General features: G+C 45.4%; 1 protein-coding gene across 1 annotated transcript in view; it reads left to right on the forward strand.

Annotated features, from left to right (window-relative positions):
- The window catches only part of adgrl4 (adhesion G protein-coupled receptor L4), a 159301-nt gene that overhangs the window by 86565 nt on the left and 53501 nt on the right, over nt 1–19235 (forward strand). The window contains exons 5-9 of the mRNA XM_070886523.1: nt 956–1135; nt 1238–1421; nt 7473–7589; nt 7688–7893; nt 9775–9948. Of these exons, the coding sequence (XP_070742624.1) occupies nt 956–1135; nt 1238–1421; nt 7473–7589; nt 7688–7893; nt 9775–9948 (861 nt within the window). The remainder of the gene's footprint in view (nt 1–955; nt 1136–1237; nt 1422–7472; nt 7590–7687; nt 7894–9774; nt 9949–19235) is intronic.

Genomic DNA, 19235 nt, shown 5'->3' on the forward strand with positions numbered 1-19235 from the left:
TACTCCCACTGTGCTGTTCGAGAGGGAGTTCCAGGATTTTGATCCGGCAACAAGGAAGGAAGAGCGATAGATTTCCAAGTCGGGAGGGCATGTGACTTGGAGGGAGAACTGGAGGTGGTGGTGTTCCCGTGCACCTGCTGCCCTTGTCCTTCTAGGTGCTGGAGGTCGCGGATGTAGGAGGATGCAGTACAGGAAGCTGCCCTGGTTCGATTCCTGATATGCGCTGCAATAACTGATCTCAGTCGGGGGGGTGGGGGGGGGGGGGGCTGCAGGGGGGTTGGTGGTGGTGGATAGGGCACTTTAGTCTTCCTGGCGCCAGGGAAAATACAATCCACTATGGCCTCCACTCTGGCCTGACCATCACACAGCCACCCCTGCTGTAAGGAGCAGATGTCGGGTGTCTGGCTCGGCTGCGATGCTCTCTGCGGTTGAATAGCCTGCCCTAAATCACTGCCCCGGCTCACACATGTAGAATAGCCACTGTGCGAGGACCAAACTGATACCAACGGAAACAACAAGACTTCCAGCAGGGGGTGGGTGAAAAACGGAGGAAAGGCATAAAAGTTTTAGCTGCACTGAATAAACTAACTTGTAGCGAGGTGATGGATTCCTGAGATTTGCAGCTCTGATGGGAATAATAGCTGACTTATGGAAAATATATTGGCTGGTGGAACATATTTCTCTCTCGTTGTGTTGAAACCATTGTTTGTTTTTTCACTGAGATGCAGTTCAAATGTGATAACGGTTTTAAATCTGAGCTTGATAGATTTTTGTTAACCAAACGTATTACGGGACCAAAGGCGGGTATATGGAGTTCGGTAACAGATCAACCATGATCTCATTGAATGGCGGAACAGGCTCGAGGGGCTGAATGGCCTCCTCCTGTTCCTATGTTCCTCTGTGTACATTGCACCAATTCCAAAGACAATCACCTGGGTTTGGTGTTTTTTGACAGCTTAGCAACATAAAAGAACCACGGGGCATCCTGGAGGAGATAGCCCGAAACACCACCGGAGCCCTGTCAGCCACTGACGTGCTTTTATATGTCGAGGTTCTCTCGCGATCAATCACATCACTGAGTGCAATCAACGAGACCATATCCGATAGAAGATCCATTACCAACGTCACTATCAATGTAGGTCATTCGAAACCGAGAATCTTACTTGTTTTATCTCACAGAGAGCTTTTGAAGTCTTTATCCTGTGTTCTTGTTTATTTATGTACACACACACTCTAGGCACTGGTTAAAACAGTGAACAATCTTTTAAAACCAAATGAAATGGCTGTGTGGAGCGAAATCGCGGAAGATGAGAGGAGAAAGAGTGCCACTAAGCTGCTGCACGCCACGGAGATGTCAACACTCGGCATCTCCCAGCACTTGAAAAGGACGACAGAGCTCACATTTAAGGAGAGTGACATTGGTGAGTTGAGAGCACAGCAGTGCTAGTGTTTAGCCTGTGAATCTGTGCATCCAACTTCTCCCCATGGGGTCGTTATGAGCTTAGGTAAATTCGAGCATTTGGCCCTCGTGTAATCTTCAAAGAATGCTTCAAGTCTGCTGCTGTATTTTTTTTTTAGGACAATATTTTTCATGCTGTCAGTCCCAGCATCCCCTTCAAATTCTGGCATGCATTGATCTAACTCAGTGTCTTTTCTTGAAAGGAAGAAAGATTTGCATTTATAAAGCACCTTTCATGATCTCATGATGTCCCATAACGCTTTACAGCCAATGAAGTACTTTTTTGAGGGGTAATGTAGGAAAGGCGGGAGCCAATTAGCGACAGCAAGCTCCCACAAACAGCAATGTGATAATGACCAGATTGTCTGTTTTTAGTGATGTTGGTTGAGGGATAAATATTGGCCAGGACACCGGGGAGAACATAAAAACATAAAAACATAGAAACATACAAATTTACAGCGCAGAAGGAGGCCACTTTGGCCCATCATGTCCGCGCCGACCGACAAAGAGCCGCACGGCCCTTGGTCAGCAGCCCTACAGGTTACATATCAACCTATAAACAATGACGGAAAGGCAAAGAGCTCCCAGCCCGCCTCACACAACTGCGACAACCCTTATATTGAAACATTCTACATTCCACCCCAACCGGAGCCATGTGATCTCCTGGGAGAGGCAAAAACCAGATAAAAGCCCAGGCTAATTTAAGGAGAAAAATCTGGGAAAATTCCTCTCCGACCCATCCAGGCAATCAAAACTAGTCCAGGAGATCACCCTGGCCGTATGCTATGCCCTGCAGTACTTACCATTATATCTGCACCGTCCAACAAAAGGTCATCCAGTCTAATCCCAATTACCAGCTCTAGGTTACTGCACTTCAAGTGCCCATCCACCCATCTCTTAAAAGTGGTGAGGGTTTCTGCATCCACCACTCTTCCAGGCAGTGAGTTCCAGATTCCTACAATCCTCTGCGTAAAGAAGCCCCCCCTCAAATCCTCTCTAAACCTTCCACCAACCACCTTAAAACTATGCCCCCTCGTAATAGACCCCTCCACCAATGGAAATAGACCCTTACTATGCACTATGTCCAAGCCCCTCAATATTTTGTACACCTCAATGAGGTCTCCTCTCAACCTCCTCTGTTCCAATGAGAACAAACCTAACCTATCCAATCTGTCCTCATAACTAAGATTCTCCATTCCAGCCAGCATCCTAGTAAATCTCCTCTGCACCCTCTCGAGTGCAATCACGTCCTTCCCATAATACGCCTACCAGAACTGCACGCAGTACTCCAGCTCTGGCCTAACCAAAGTATTATACAATCTAAGCATAACCTCCCTACTCTTATATTCTATGCCTTAGCCAATAAAGGCAAGCATTCCGTATGCCTTCTTAACCACCTTATCCACCTTGCCTGCTACTTTCAGGGATCTGTAGACAAGCACTCCAAGGTCCCTTTGTCCCTTTGTTCATCTACACTATTAAGTGGCGTACCGCATAATGTGTATACCCTTTCCTTATTAAACCTCCCAAAGTGCATCACCTCACACTTCTCTGAATTAAATTCCATTTGCCACTGCTCTGCCCACCTGACCAGTAGATTGATATCCTCCTGCAGCCCATGACTTTCCTCTTCATTATCAACCACACAACCAATTTTAGTGTCGTTTGCAAACTTCTTAATCATACTTCCTATATTCAAATCTAAATCGTTGATATATACTACAAAAAGTAAGGGACACAGTACTGTGGAACCCCACTGGAAACATCCTTCCAGTCACAAAAACATCCATCAATCATTACCTCCAAGCCAATTTTGGATCCAACTTGCCACTTTGCCCTGTATCTCATTGGCTTTAACCTTCATGGCCAGTCTACCATGTGGGACCTTATCAAAAGTCTTGCTATCGTCCATATATACATCGTGCACACTACCCTCATCGATGCTCTTGGTTACCTCCTCAAAATATTCTATCAGGTTAGTCAAACACAATCTTCCCTTAACAAATCCGTGCTGACTGTCCCTAATTAATCCTTGCCTTTCCAAATGCAGATTTATCCTGTCTTTCAGGACTTTTTCCAATAATTTTCTCACCACTGAGGTTAGGCTGACAGGCCTGTAATTACTCGGCCTATCCCTTTTTCCCTTCTTAAACAGGGGTAGTACATTATCAGCCCTCCAATCCTCCGGCAGCATGCCCAAATCCAAAGAGGACTGGAAAATGATGGTCAAGGCCTCTGCTATTTCCTCTTTTACTTCGCTGAACAGTCTGGGATGCATTTCATCCGGGCCTGAGGAATTATCTACTTTCAAAACTGCTAAATCCCTTAATACCTCCTCTCTCACTATATTTATTTCATCCAGAATATCACACTCCTCCTCGATAGCAGTATCCGCATTACCCCTTTCCTTTGTGAAAACAAAGTATTCGGTAAGAACCCTACCAACATCTTCTGCCTCCACACAAAGATTACCCTCAAGGTCTCTGTTAGGCCCTATCCTTTCTTTAGTTATGCTCTTAATCTTAATATAGTTATCGAACATCTTAGGGTTTTCCTTAATTTTACTGGCCAAGAATTTCTTGTGCTCTCTCTTAGCATAATACCCTTTTTAATTTTGCCTCTTAACTTCCTATATTCCTCTAAAGACTCTAAAGTATTTAGCCGTTGGTATATGACATAAACGTCCCTTTTTTTCTTAATCCTCCCCTGTAAGTCCCTAGACATCCAGGGGGCTCTAGAATTATTTTCCCCAGCCTGTTTTTTTTAAGGGCACATGTTTGGCCTGAGCCTTCCAGATCGCCTCCTTGAATGCCTCCCACTGTTTCAACATTGATTTACCCACAAGTAGCTGTTTCCAGTCCACTCCTTAACTTAGCAAAATTAGCTCTTTCCCAATTCAGAACTTTTATTCCAGGCCTATTCTTGTCCATAACGAACTTGAATCTGACTGAATTATGGTCGCTGGCACCCAAGTGCTCTCCCACTAATACCCCTTCAACCTGCCCAGCTTCATTCCCCAAAACTAAATCCAAGACCGCCCCCTCTCGTGTTGGGCTTGCTACATACTGACTAAAAAAGTTCTCTTGAATGCATTTCAAGAATTCCGCACCCTCTATACCCTTCACATTATATTTGTCCCAATCAGTATTTGGATAGTTAAAATCCCCTACTATTACTACCCTATGGTTTTTGGACTTCACAGCAATTTGCCTACATATTTGCTCCTCTAAATCCCTCCCACTGTTTGGGGATCTATAATACACATCCAGCAGGGTGATCGCCCCTTTTTTATTTTTCAATTCAACCCATGCTCCCCATGCTCTTCTTCGAAATAGTGCCACGGGGTCTTTTACGTCCATCTGAGAGGGCAGATGGGGCCTCAGGTAAAGTCTCATCCGAAAGGCAGTGCAGCAGAGATTCCCTCAGTACTGCGCTGAACTGAAGTATCAGAGACAATGCTACAGCACATGTTTAAAGATGGTCCAGAATAAACAAAGGGCTTTAAATGAATCTATGAGTTTGTGTAAAGAAAATCACCAAACGGCTCAGGTGTAATTTGATCATCACAGCTTGCCTTGCCTGCGTAACAAAGATTGCTACGCTCCAAAAGTAGTTCACCATGCATAGTGCTTTGAGACACAGTGGGGCCTAATTCCAACATTGCCACGTCCGGTTCATGGGCGTAAATTGGGAACAACGATGACTGATTTAGCAGACCAGAGGGGTGTACCCAATCCGCACAGATGTTGGTGTCGCTGCTAAGTTAGTTGGGGCCTTTTCTTAAATGGCCCTGGAATGAGCATAGGCCTCACTTTTATATTGAACTGAGGCTCCTGCGCCTATTTCAGACCCAAGCTCCTAGATTCTGACATAATGGATTCCTGCACTCATTTTCTCATTCCTTTACTCAAGTACTGAAGTTGCATGATCAGCCATGATCATATAGAATGGTGGTGCAGGCTCAAAGTGCCGAATGGCCTACTCCTGCACCTAGTTTCTGTTTCTATGTTTCTATGTCCCATTCACTCATCACCCCTGTGCTCGCAGACTTACGTTGGCTCCCGGTCCAGCATCACCTGGAATTGATATTTCTCATCCATGTGTTCAAATCCCTCCATATCGTCGCCCCACCCTGTGTCTGTAACTCCTCCAGTCCTACAACCCTCCGAGATCTCTGTGCTCTTCCAATTCTGACCTCTTGAGCATCCCCGATTTTTATTGCTCCACCATTGGCGGCTGTGCCTTCAGCTGCCGAGGCCCTAAGGTCTAGGATTCCCTCCCTAAACTTCTCCGTCTCTCTTCCTCTCTTTTCTCCTTTAAGTCGCTCCTTAAAAGCTGCCTCTTTGACCAAGCCCTATCCTAATATCGCCTTATGTGGCTCGATGTCAATTTTTTTTCCGATAACGCTCCTGTGAAACACCTTGGGACATTTTACTATTCAAGACAGGTTAAATAAGAGTTCTTACAAGGGAGATTACTAGAGGATAATATGCGGCTTACATGGAGACAAATGGAAAGGCTACTCTCTAAGTAGAAGCTTACCTGCAATGAAAAGGCAAAATTTATGCTAATAGTTTGAATCAATTAAAATGGTTCAAGTCATTTCCAAGCAGTGCGAGCTGCCAGTAAACAAACTGAATAGGAGGCTAATAAAAAATCTACGGTTACTGGAAATCTGATACCAAAACAAAGAAAGCAGAAAACACACAGCAGGTCAGTCAGCATCTGCGGAGAAAATGGTGAATTTCATGCCTACGCCATTATTAGTGTGTAAAAACCCCACAATTTGTGGTAAGGAAGAGACACGCCTTGAATTGCAAACCGCCACGAGTTATTGGATGATTGACGGCGCTCCGCCATTAGCCTCGCGAAAACTGGAGCTCACCGTTACCCTCCCCATGAGTTTCAAGCAATTTGCGCAGTTAAAACAAATTAAACCCGCCGCAGAAAGTTAGGGCTGGTATTTAACGGCGTAAGGACCCTTCTAATGATGAGATTTATGTTCCTGCAATGCCACACAACCTCTCCGGCCCAGAGAGGGAACAATGGAAACTGTGAAGTCTCATCACTGCAGGTATTAAATTGTTCCTAGAGTTTTTCTAAATTTTTAATTTTATATTTTTCAATTTTTTTCTTACTTTTCCTACCTGTCTCTCTTTCCTCTCTCTCTTAATCCAATTTTTCTTTTTATCACTTTATTTCTCTTTCTGTATCTAATTTGACTCTTAATTCGTCCTGCTTCCTCCTCTGTCGTTCCTCTGTTTCCTTCTCTATCCGTAAATCTCATTGGTTAAGGAGTTAGACTTTTGGGGCCTGTAGTTCGCCAAAGTCCCAGATGCCCCCTTGACCTCGCCAAGGCCGAAATCAGTTGCCACTTCCAGCAAATTGTGGTGCAGAAGTATTTGAAATTGAAGGGTTAAGAAAAAAAACCCACAACAAATGAGGCACGGCAGCAATTTCTGGACCAATGTTGTGGGTGCGGACCTGGAAAGTAAGAGGCAGACAGGCGTATTAAAGCCATCAGAAAAAGGAAGCCGGGGATAATAGATGGACAAAAATCACAGGAAAGTACAGAGAAGAATGATGCTGGAGAGGCAGCAGGGTTTTGGAAGAGTTATGGTTGGGTCAGGGCGGAGTTGGGAGGGCAGAGTGTTGGAGAAGCTGAGCCTGGAGGTGACAAAGCACAGGTGAAGGTTCCAACAGTGAGAGGGAGGGGATGAGGCGGGAGTGGCCGAGGTTATTGTGTAGGCCAGCTTGACGATGCATTGGAGTGTTACCAACCGGGCCAGGCTGACAGTTATGCTGTTGGAATATATGAATCTCGCGTAACTTTCAATAGCTTCTGCTAAAAATCTGTTTGTTTAAATTCAGCCTTGTTTTCTTCATGCAATCTATGAATTATTTACTGGTTCTGTTCTATTTTACTGACAGGTATAGATGTTTAGAAGTGTCTGAACAGAGAGGGCTGTCAATTCATGATGTATTAATAATATATATTTTTATGCTTTCACAGCCCTTAAACTATATACTTTTGATTTAAGCCATGATAATCACCCACATCCTCATGCCAACTTGGAAGGGAATCACATAAGTATTTCTCAACGGAAGACCGAAAGGGCCAGCTCTAATGGTAGGTAACCACCAGCTCTGGAGGATCAGTTAATAGTGTGGTTTCCTTGTCCTGCTTGCTAGTAATACCTATCCAAAAACATTTTTCTGTGCCATTAGGGACTGTCACAATCATTTTTCTTCAGTACGATAGTATTGGCTACCTACTCAACCCGTCCAATAGCTCTCGGGAGAGAGAAATCAACGGAACGTCACCGCCTGAGGACTATGCCGTGAACTCACCCATCATTGCAGCAGCTATCAAAGCAAACCCTCCGACCCTGTACCTTATGGACCATGTAACGTTCACACTGAAGCATTTAGAGGTCAGTGCCTGTGCAAACAATGGAGATGAAGTGTGCCACTGAGTGCAGCAAGCTCTGCTTAAACGGGAAGCTGGAGTGGGTGCTTTGGAAATAGGAAACTAGGAGGAGTCGTTTTTATTCAAAATACCAATGGGGACTGCCCGCATGTGTTCCCCAGACTGACAGCCCCGAAGGAGATCTGAAGGGAGGGTCTCCACATATATTGCATTTTCTCATGTATAGTGGGATCTGAATGGAAGGTCTCCATGTGTAGCAAGGGACCTCATGCACAAGAAGATATGAACGAAAGGTCCCCACAACAACTAAGAAAATAATGGTATTTTGAAAATAAAGAGCTCCCCTAGTGGGGATGTAGTGCTTTACGGCAATGGTTCTCAGTCCACAAATCAATAATAGAATTTCTTTCTCGTTATTTATACACAATTTATCTTTCTTTGCAGTAGTAAGAAAAAGAAAAAAGAAAGACTTGCATCTATATAGTGCCTTTCATGACCACCGGACGTCTCAAAGCGCTTTACAGCCAATGAAGTACTTTTGAAGTGTAGTCACTGTTGTAATATAGGAAACGTGGCAGTTAATTTGCGCACAGCAAGCTCCCATAAACAGCAATGTGATAATGACCAGATATTCTGTTTTCTTTTGTTATGTTGGTTGAGGGATAAATATTGGCCAGGACACCGGGGATAACTCCCCTACTCTTCTTCGAAATAGTGCCATGGGATCTTTTACGTCCACTTGAGAGAACAGACGTCTCACCCGAAAAAAGGATAATATATAAAAGATAGTTTATAAAAATCTCCCAAAATTAGCAAAATGCAATAACCTATAATGATATAGCTTCATCAGTAGCCATAAATCGCTGGCTTTCAAATAAAGTATACAAGTTTTGAAAAAAGTGCAAATTTGTGAACATACATAAACCAACAATAAAAATAATAAATAAATATAAATTGTGATTGGCTTTTATGGAAACTGCAAGTTGTTGTTTTATTATTTAATATAGTTTTATTTTGCTGGGAGCTGGTAAAGCGAAATATGATAAGCAAAGGTGCGATGCTTTAATAAAACACTCTTTACCTGCAGTACTTTCGTATTATATTATATAGTATTATAATTTAAATGGGGAGACCGTGATTACTAATCCACTTGAAAAGGGGTCCTTCCACCAAAAAAATTGGAGAACTTTATGCAACTTCGAGGAGCTAAAATTTGGCAGAATATCGAATAAGTAAAAAGTGAATAAATAATTTAACTAATAAATATTTAATACTTAGACAAGAAAAGTTGCTTGATAAATGTTGTACTGGTTTAAGGCACTGCTTGGTGAAGTTCACAAGCACAAGGCAAGGAGGTCCCAGGTTTGGATCCTGGGCTATGCTGAGTTAATCAATCTTACCCAGGATGGGACGTAAAGTTCAGCTCTAGACTATGCAGCAGGATAAAACAGCTGGCTCTGACAGCTATCCGTGATAAAAGCACATTTCCCCTCGATTTAACACCCTTATTAATCTCCGCATTCTGTTATGCAACTTCGAGTAGCTAAAATTTGGCAGAATATCGAATAAATACAAAGTGAATAAATAATTTAACTAATAAATATTTAATACTTAGACAAGAAAACTTGCTTGATAAATGTTGTACTCGAGTCTGTTTTAATGGGAAATTTCTAATTACTGGAAGTAATTTATATGTTAAATGACCTTCAGGCAATGATGCTTTTAAACAGATCATAATTTTCATATCAATGATTAACAACTTTGGCATTTTTATATTTTATCCTCTTGTTTTTGGCTTGTGTAGATATTGTTCGCATCAGTGCGGTATTTATTGATACGAGCTCAACATAATTCTGGCCCTTTTTACGTTCCAATTTTATTTTAGCCTCTGGTGAAAGAGAAAGCAGTGTGTGTGTTTTGGAATTACTCCACTGTCAGCATGGAGGGCGAGTGGGCTACTGAAGGCTGTGAGACCCTTCACTTCAACGCCACACACACCACCTGCAGATGTAATCACCTGACAAATTTTGCCGTCCTGATGTCATCCTCCCCAATCAGGGTAAGTACCATGGTTATACAGAGCGACGCATTGTTCACGATGCTGATGGTTCAAGTAACAGTAGCGCAAGTTAGAAATGTGGAATTTAGAAACAAAAAAGAAAGATCTCATATTTATGTAGCGTCTTTCGCATCCTCAGGATATTCCAAAATGTTTTACAGCCATTGAAGTACTTTTTTGAAGTTTGTCACTGTTATAATGTAGACAATAATATGTCCTTACTATACAGTAGAAATGCACACGAGGCCCATACTTGAGAGAAGATCACTCTGTGACCAGTTACCTTTATTACCAAGACCTCAAGAGACAGACGGTGGGTGGAGCTTCCCCTTTTATACCGGAAAGTCCAGGTTAGGAGAGTCTCCCACAAGTTTGCCCCCTTGTGGTCAGTGTTCTCAAGGTGTACAACTTAGGTCAGCTTATACATGGGTTACAATGACAGTTGAATGCATGACATCACCTCACCCCCAAAATCTTATTGGGATCACAGATTAAGTCTCTCTGGTGGTTTACGCTCCCTTGTAGAGCGCCTGAGTTCGGGCTCCGGTTGTTGGGCGCTGGCCTGAGTGTCTGCTGTTTGCGGTGCCTAAGGCCTGTCCGGACTGCCCACAGTGACTGGGCTCTCCTCCACTTGGTTCCGGTGTTCAGTCACCTGTGGTGGAGTAAACTCTACATCGTGTTCTTCCTCTGCTTCTTCTATGGTGTTGTTGAACCTCCTTTTAGTTTGATCTACGTGTTTGCGGCAGATTTGTCCATTGGTAAGTTTAACTACCAAAACCCTATTCCCCTCTTTGGCAATCACAGTGCCTGCAAGCCATTTGGGCCCTGCAGCGTAATTAAGGACAAAAACAGTGTCATTGACATCAATACATCACGCCCTCGCATTCCAGTCATGGTAGTCACATTGTGACTGACGCCTGCTCTCAACAATTTCTTTCATAGTAGGGTGTATAAGGGATAACCTGGTTTTGAGCATCCTTTTCATTAGCAGTTCTGCGGGTGGAACCCATGTGAGCGAGTGTGGTCGGGATCTATTGGCCAACAAGAGGCGTGATAAGCGGCTTTGTAGGGAACCCCCTTGGATTCTCAACATCCCCTGTTTGATTATCTGCACTGCTCGTTCTGCCAGGCCATTTGAGACCGGCTTGAATGGTGCCGTTCTGACATGGTTGATTCCATTGCCTGCCATGAAGTCCTGGAATTCAGTGCTGGTGAAGCACGGGCCATTGTCGCTGATCAAGACATCCGGCAGATCATGGGCGGCGAACCTTGCCCGTAGAGGATGTGCTTGAATTTAAAATGGCACACTCAATCCATTTGGAGTAGGCATCTACTACAACCAAAAACATTTTTCCCATGAGAGGACCTGCATAGTCCACATGGATGCATGACCATGGCTTGGCGGGCCAGGACCAGGGGCTAAGGGGGGCTTCACTGGGTGCATTGCACAGCTGAGCACACATGTTGCACCTGCGAACACAAAGTTCCAGGTCTGCATCTATCCCTGGCCACCAAACGTGTGACCTGGCAATTGCCTTCATCATGACAATGCCTGGGTGCTCATTGTGAAGTTCTCTGATAAACACCTCTCTGCCCTTCTGGGGCATGACTTCTCGGTTTCCCCACAATCGGCAGTCGGCCTGAATCGAGAGTTCATCCTTGCACCTATGAAACAGTTTAAACTCCTCAGGGCATGCCCTGTACGTGGCTGCCAGGACCCCATTCAGGACACATTTCTTAACTAAAGGCAGTAAAGGGTCTTTATTTGTCCAGACTTTAATCTGACGGGCTGTCACAGGTGAGCCTTCGCTTTCGAAAGCTTCAACAGCCATGATCATCTCAGCATCATGCTCAGCTGCCCCCTCAGTGGTGGCTAGTGGGAGGCTGCTGAGTGCATCGGCGCAGTTTTCGGTGCCCGGTCTATGCCGAATTGTGTAGTCATAGGCGGCTAACGTAAGTGCCCACCTCTGTATGCGGGCCGATGCACTCGCATTTATGGCTGTCATGTATTCAACTGTCATTGTAATCCATGTATAAACTGATCTAAGTTGTACACCGTGAGAACACTGACCACTAGGTGGTGAACTTGTGGGAGACACTCCTAACCTGGACTTTCAGGTATATAAGGGGAAGCTCCACCCACCTTCATCACTTCAGTGCTGGCTAATAAAGGTAACTGATCACAGAGTGATCTTCTCTCTAGTTTGGGCCTCGTGTGCATTTGTACTGTATAGTAAGGACATATTATTGCCGACGAGAAACTGGGATTTAAATCACGCAAGCATGGCCACGAGCAACACAGACGAGAGGTACTGTATTGGTGATGATTGGGACGATTTTATTGAGAGGCTACAGCAAAGTTTCATCACTAAGGAATGGCTGGGACAGGATTCGGCCGACAAACGCTACCGAGAACGGAGGACCTCTTTGCGACACTATCCGGTGGCAAACCTTTTTCAAAATTGGACCTGACCTCAGCTTACATAACCCAGGAGTTAGCGAGTGAGTCAAAGAAGCTGACCACCATCACGACACACAAGGGGTTGTTTGAGTACAACAGATGTCCGTTTGGGATTCGCTTGGCCGCTGCGATCTTTCACCGAAACATGGAAAGTCTCCTCAAGTTGATTCCAAGGACAGTGATTTTACAAGACGACATCCTCATCACGGGTTGCGATACTGAAGAACACCTCCACAACCTAGAGGAGGTGCGACGCAGACTGGACCGGGTAGGTCTGCGACTGAAAAAGGTGAAGTGCGTCTTCCTAGCTCCAGAGGTAGAATTCCTGGGGATGAGGGTAGAAGCAGACGGGATCAGATCTACTGCGTCCAAAACGGAAGCGATCTAGAGAGCACCCAAACCCCGTAACATGACGGAGCTGCGTTCGTTCCTGAGGCTCCTGAACTATTTTACTAACTTCCCAAATTGAACACGCTATTAGAGCCGCTACACGTGCTCCTACGCAAAGGTCACGAATGGGTCTGGGGGGACAGCCTGGAAAGGGCTTTTGATAGAGCACGCAATTTGTTATGCTCCAACAATCTGTTAACGCTACATGACCCATGTAAGAAACTTGTTTTAACGTGCGATGCGTCGTCCTATGGGGTCGGGTGTGTGTTGCAGCATGTTAATGCCAAGGGTCAGTTACAGCCGGTAGCTTATGCCTCCAGAAGTCTATCCCAGGCAGAAAGGGGCTATGGGATGGTAGAAAAGGAAGCGCTTGCATGTGTGTATGCAGTAAAAAAAATGCACCAGCACCTGTTTGGCAGGAAATTTGAGCTGGAGACAGGTCACAAACCCCTAACGTCCTTTTGGCCGACAACAAGGCCATAAATGCAAATGCGTCGGCCCGCATACAGAGGTGGGCACTCATGTTAGCCGCCTATGACTACACAATTCGGCACAGACCGGGCACTGAAAACTGCGTCGATGAACTCAGCAGGCTCCCACTAGTCACCACTGAGGCGGCAACCGAGCATGCTGCTGAGATGGTCATGGCTGTTGAAGCTTTTGAAAGCGAAGGCTCACCCGTGACAGCCCGTCAGATCAAAGTCTGGACTAATAGAGACCCGCTACTGTCTTTAGTCAAGAAATGTGTCCTGAACCTACATTACAGAACCTACAAGGGAGCAAGCTATCTTAGATCTGGTCCTGTGTAATGAGACAGGAATAATAAATGATCTCTGAGTAAAAGATCCTCTCGGAATGAGTGATCACAGTATCGTTGAATTTGTAATACAGATTGAGGGTGAGGAAGTTGTGTCTCAAACAAGCGTACTATGCTTAAACAAAGGGGACTAAGTGGGATGGCGGTAAGAGAAGGGATAACCAGCCATGGATAACCAAGGAAATAAAGGAGAGTATCAAATTAAAAACCAATGCATATAAGGTGACCAAGGTTAGTGGGAAACTAGAAGATTGGGAAAATTTTAAACAACAGCAAAGAATGACTAAGAAAGCAATAAAGAAAGGAAAGATAGATTACGAAAGTAAACTTGCGCAAAACATAAAAACAGATAGTAAAAGCTTTTACCGATATATAAAACGGAAAAGTGACTAAAGTAAATGTTGGTCCCTTAGAAGATGAGAAGGGGGATTTAATAATGGGAAATGTGGAAATGGCTGAGACCTTAAACAATTATTTTGCTTCGGTCTTCACAATGGAAGACACAAAAACCATGCCAAAAATTGCTGGTCACAGGAATGTGGGAAGGGAGGACCTTGAGACAATCACTATCACTAGGGGGGTGGTGCTGGACAGGCTAATGGATCTCAAGGTGGACAAGTCCCCTGGTCCTGATGAAATGCATCCCAGGGTATTAAAAGAGATGGCGGAAGTTATAACAGATGCATTCGTTATAATCTACCAAAATTCTCGGTACTCTGGGGAGGTACCAGTGGATTGGAAAGCAGCTAATGTAACACCTCTGTTTAAAAAAGGGGGCAGACAATAGGCAGGTAACTATAGGCCGGTTAGTTTAACATCTGTAGTGGGGAAAATGCTTGAAGCTATCATGAAGGAAGAAATAGCAGGACATCTAGAGAGGAATAGTGCAATCAAGCAGGCGCATCATGGATTCATGAAGGGGAAATCATGTGTAACTAATTTACTGGAATTCTTTGAGGATATAACAAGCAGAGTGGATAGAGGTGTACCGATGGATGTAGTGTATTTAGATTTCCAAAAGGCATTCGATAAGGTTCCACACAAAAGGTTACTGCAAAAGATAAAGGTACGCGGAGTCAGAGGAAATGTATTAGCATGGATCGAGAATTGGCTGGCTAACAGAAAGCAGAAAGTCGGGATAAATGGGTCCTTTTCGGGTTGGAAATCGGTGGTTAGTGGTGTGCCACAGGGATCGGTGCTGGGACCACAACTGTTTACAATATACATAAATGACCTGGAAGAGGGGACAGATGTAGTGTAACAAAATTTGCAGGTGACACAAAGATTAGTGGGAAAGCGGGTTGTGTAGAGGACACAGAGAGGCTGCAAAGAGATTGAGATAGGTTAAGCGAATGGGCTAAGGTTTGGCAGATGGAATACAATGTCGGAAAATGTGAGGTCATCCACCTTGGGAAAAAAAACAGTAAAAGGGAATATTATTTGAATGGGGAGAAATTACAACATGCTGCGGTGCAGAGGGAACTGGGGGTCCTTGTGCATGAATCCCAAAAAGTTAGTTTGCAGGTGCAGCAGGTAATCAGGAAGGTGAATGGAATGTTGGCCTTCATTGCTAGAGGGATGGAGTACAAAAGCAGGGAGGTCCTGCGGCAACTGTATAGGGTATTGGTGAGGCCGCACCTGGAGTACTGCGTGCAGTTTTGGTCACCTTACTTAAGGAAGGATATACTAGCTTTGGAGGGGGTACAGAGACGATTCACGAGGCTGATTCCGGAGATGAGGGTGTTACCTTATGATGATAGATTGAGTAGACTGGGTCTTTACTCGTTGGAGTTCAGAAGGATGAGGGGTGATCTTATAGAAACATTTAAAATAATGAAAGGGATAGACAAGATAGAGGCAGAGAGGTTGTTTCCACTGGTCGAGGAGACTAGAACTAGGGGGCACAGCCTCAAAATACGGGGGAGCCAATTTAAAATCGAATTGAGAAGGAATTTCTTCTCCCAGAGGGTTGTGAATCTGTGGAGTTCTCTGCCCAGGGAAGCAGTTGAGGCTAGCTCATTAAATGTATTCAAATCACAGATAGATAGATTTTTAACCAATAAGGGAATTAAGGGTTATGGGGAGAGGGCGGGTAAGTGGAGCTGAGTCCACGACCAGATCAGCCATGATCTTGTTGGGTGGTGGAGCAGGCTCGAGGGGCGAGATGGCCTACTTCTGTTCCTAATTCTTATGTTCTTATGTTCTTATGTTCTTATTAATGTTGAGGAAGTCCAGAACCAGGGGTCACAGTCTAAGGATAAGGGGTAAGCCATTTAGGACCGAGATGAGGAGAAACTTCTTCACCCAGAGAGTGGTGAACCTGTGGAATTCTCTACCACAGAAAGTTGTTGAGGCCAATTCACTAAATATATTCAAAAAGGAGTTCGATGTAGTCCTTACTACTAGGGGGATCAAGGGGTATGGCGAGAAAGCAGGAATGGGGTACTGAAGTTGCATGTTCAGCTATGAACTCATTGAATGGCGGTGCAGGCTCGAAGGGCCGAATGGCCTACTCCTGCACCTATTTTCTATGTTTCTATGTAAACAGCAGACACTCAGGCCAGCGCCCAACAACCGGAGCCCGAACTCAGGCGCTCGACAAGGGAGCGTAAACCACCAGAGAGACTTAACGTGTGATCCCAATAAAACTTTGGGAGGGGAGGTGATGTCATGTATTCAACTGTCATTGTAATGCATGGAAAACTGACCTAATTTGCACACCGTGAGAACACTGACCACTAGGTGGTGAACTTGTGGGAGACACTCTTAACCTGGACTCTCAGGGAGAAGGGGAAGCTCCACCCACCTTCATCACTTCAGTGCTGGCTAATAAAGGTAACTGATCACAGAGTGACCTTATCTCTAGTATAGGCCTCATGTGCATTTGTACTGTATAGTAATGACATATTAGCCTTGTTGTCGGCCAAAACGGATATTAGGGGTTTGTGATCTGTCTCCAGCTCAAATTTCCTGCCAAACAGGTACTAGTGCATTTTTTTACTGCATATACACATGCTAGCGCTTCCTTTTCTACCATCCCGTAGCCCCTTTCTGCTCGGGACAGACTTCTAGAGGCATAAGCTACCGGCTGTAACTAACCTTTGGCATTCACATGCTGCAACACACACCCGACCCCATAGGACGACGCATCAAACGTTAAAACTAGTTTCTTACACGGGTCATATAACATTAACAGTTTGTTGGAGCATAAGAAATTGCGTGCTCTATCAAAAGCCCTTTCTTGGCTGTCCCCCCCAGACCTAATCGCAACTTTTGCGTAGGAGCACATGTTGCGGCTCTAACAGCATACTCAATGAGGGAAGAAAGTTGCCAAAATAGTTCAGGATCCCCAGGAAAGAACGCAGCTCCATTGTGTTACGGGATCTGGGTGCTCTCTGGATCGCTTCCGTTTTGGACGCAGTAGGTCTGATCCCGTCTGCTGCTACCCTCCTCCCCAGGAATGCTACCTCTGGAGCTAAGAAGACGCACTTCGCCTTTTTCAGTCGCAGCCCTACCCGGTCCAGTCTGCGTAGCACCTCCTCCAGGTTGTGGAGGTGTTTTCAGTATCGCGACCTGTGATGAGGATGCCGTATTGAAAAACCACTGTCCTTGGAATCGACTTGAGGAGGCTTTCCATATTTCGATGAAAGATCGCGGCGGCCGAACGAATCCCGAATGGACATCTGTACTACTCAAACAACCCCTTGTGTATCGTGATGGTGGTCAGCTTCTTCGACTCACTCGCCAGCTCCTGGGTCATGTAAGCTGAGGTCAGGTCCAATTTTGAAAAAAGTTTGCCACCGGATTGCGTCGCAAAGAGGTCCTCCGCTCTCAGCAGCGGGTACTGGTCTTGGAGTGACACCCGATTGATGGTGGTCTTGTAATCGCCGCATATCCTGACTGACGCATCCGCGTTGAGCACCGGCACAATCAGGCTCGCCCAGTCACTGAATTCGACTGGCGAGATGATGCTTTCCCTCAGCAGGCGGTCCAATTCACATTCTATCTTTTCCCGCATCACATACGGCACCGCTCTGGCCTTGTGGTGTACTGGCCTGGCGTCCGGGTTTATGTGAATCACTACCTTGGTCCCCATGAAAGTGCCGATGCCGGGTTGAAATAATGAGTCAAATTTGTCCAGGACCTGTGAGCATGATACTCGCTCCACAGAAAAAATTGTATTTTTATCGCCCCATTTCCAGTTCATGACAGCAAGCCAACTCCATCCCAGTAGTGTGGGACCATCCCCCGGGACAATCCAGAGTGGCAACCTGTTCTCCGAATCTTTGTGGGTCACGACTACCGTGGCGCTGCCTAGCACCGGAATGATCTCCTTTGTATATGTCCGTAGCAGTGCGTCAATCGGCAATAATTTTGGCCTCCTGGCCTTGGACACCCACAACCTTTCGAACAGATTGATGCTCATCAGGGACTGGCTGGCCCCCGTGTCCAGCTCCATTAGTACTGGGATGCCATTGAGGAGCATTTTCATCATTATCAGTGGCATCCTGGTATATGAACTGTATATATGTTCCACATGAACTCGCTGAACTTCAGCTTCCAGCGATTTCCCCCAGTATTAATTTGGCCTCATAGGGCTTACATCGGGCCCGTCCTCCTCGTACATCAACCTGGCTGCTGGCTTCCTGCACATACGCGTCAAGTGACCGCTGACGTTGCAGTTTCTGCAGGTATATTGCTAATACCTACAAGCTCTGGCTGGTGATTGCCTCCATACCTCCAGCATGAGCTCGAGGCCCCATTGTCGGAAACAAAAGGTCCATTACCAGTCGATCGTCTCTGACTGTCTCTGTAACTGTCCTTAAGCGCATCATTGACAGGTGTTGATGGCCCCATTACTGGCCGCATTGTCCATTGCGATGGCATGAATCTCTGTTCAGCTAGCCATTGTCTCTGTTGAATTCCTCCTTTGGGTTCGACTGCATGCTGGGGCATGTCCGATTGCCTTTGTCTGCCTAGAGAACTGTGTGTCTCATTAACAATGTTGACTCCCTGGTCGTTTGCCACATTTGAGCCAAGATTGTTGCCATAAATCATTCTGGTCTCTTCCTCCCTTGAGATAAATGTCTGGGCTCTCATAGCCGCCGCTTCCAAGGTGAAGTCTTTGGACTCAATCAGTTTCCTGAAAACCCCAGCGTGCCCGATGCCCTCAATAAAAAAGTCTCGCAGCATCTCTGCTCTGCATGCATCTGTGAACTTACATAGGCTCGCCAGTCACCGGAGATCTGCCACAAAGTCTGGAACGCTTTGCCCTTCTCGCCGCCAGTGCGTGTAAAACCGGTGTCTTGCCATGTGCATGTTGCTCGCCGGTTTAAGGTGTTCCCCGATCAACTTACTGAGCTCTTCGAACGTCTTGTCCACCGGCTTCTCTGGTGCTAGAAGGTCCTTCATCAGGGAGTACGTTCTGGATCCACAAACCGTCAGGAGATGAGCCCTATGTTTGTCGGCCGAATCCTGTTATAACCATTCCTTAGTGACAAAACTTTGCTGTAGTCTCTCAATAAAGTCGTCCCAATCATCACCAACACAGTACCTCTCTTCTGTGCTACTAGTGGCCATGCCTGCGTGGTCTAAATCCCAGTTTCTCGTCGCCAATAA

Source organism: Pristiophorus japonicus, chromosome 8, assembly GCF_044704955.1.
Source record: "Pristiophorus japonicus isolate sPriJap1 chromosome 8, sPriJap1.hap1, whole genome shotgun sequence".
NCBI classification, from domain to species: domain Eukaryota; kingdom Metazoa; phylum Chordata; class Chondrichthyes; family Pristiophoridae; genus Pristiophorus; species Pristiophorus japonicus.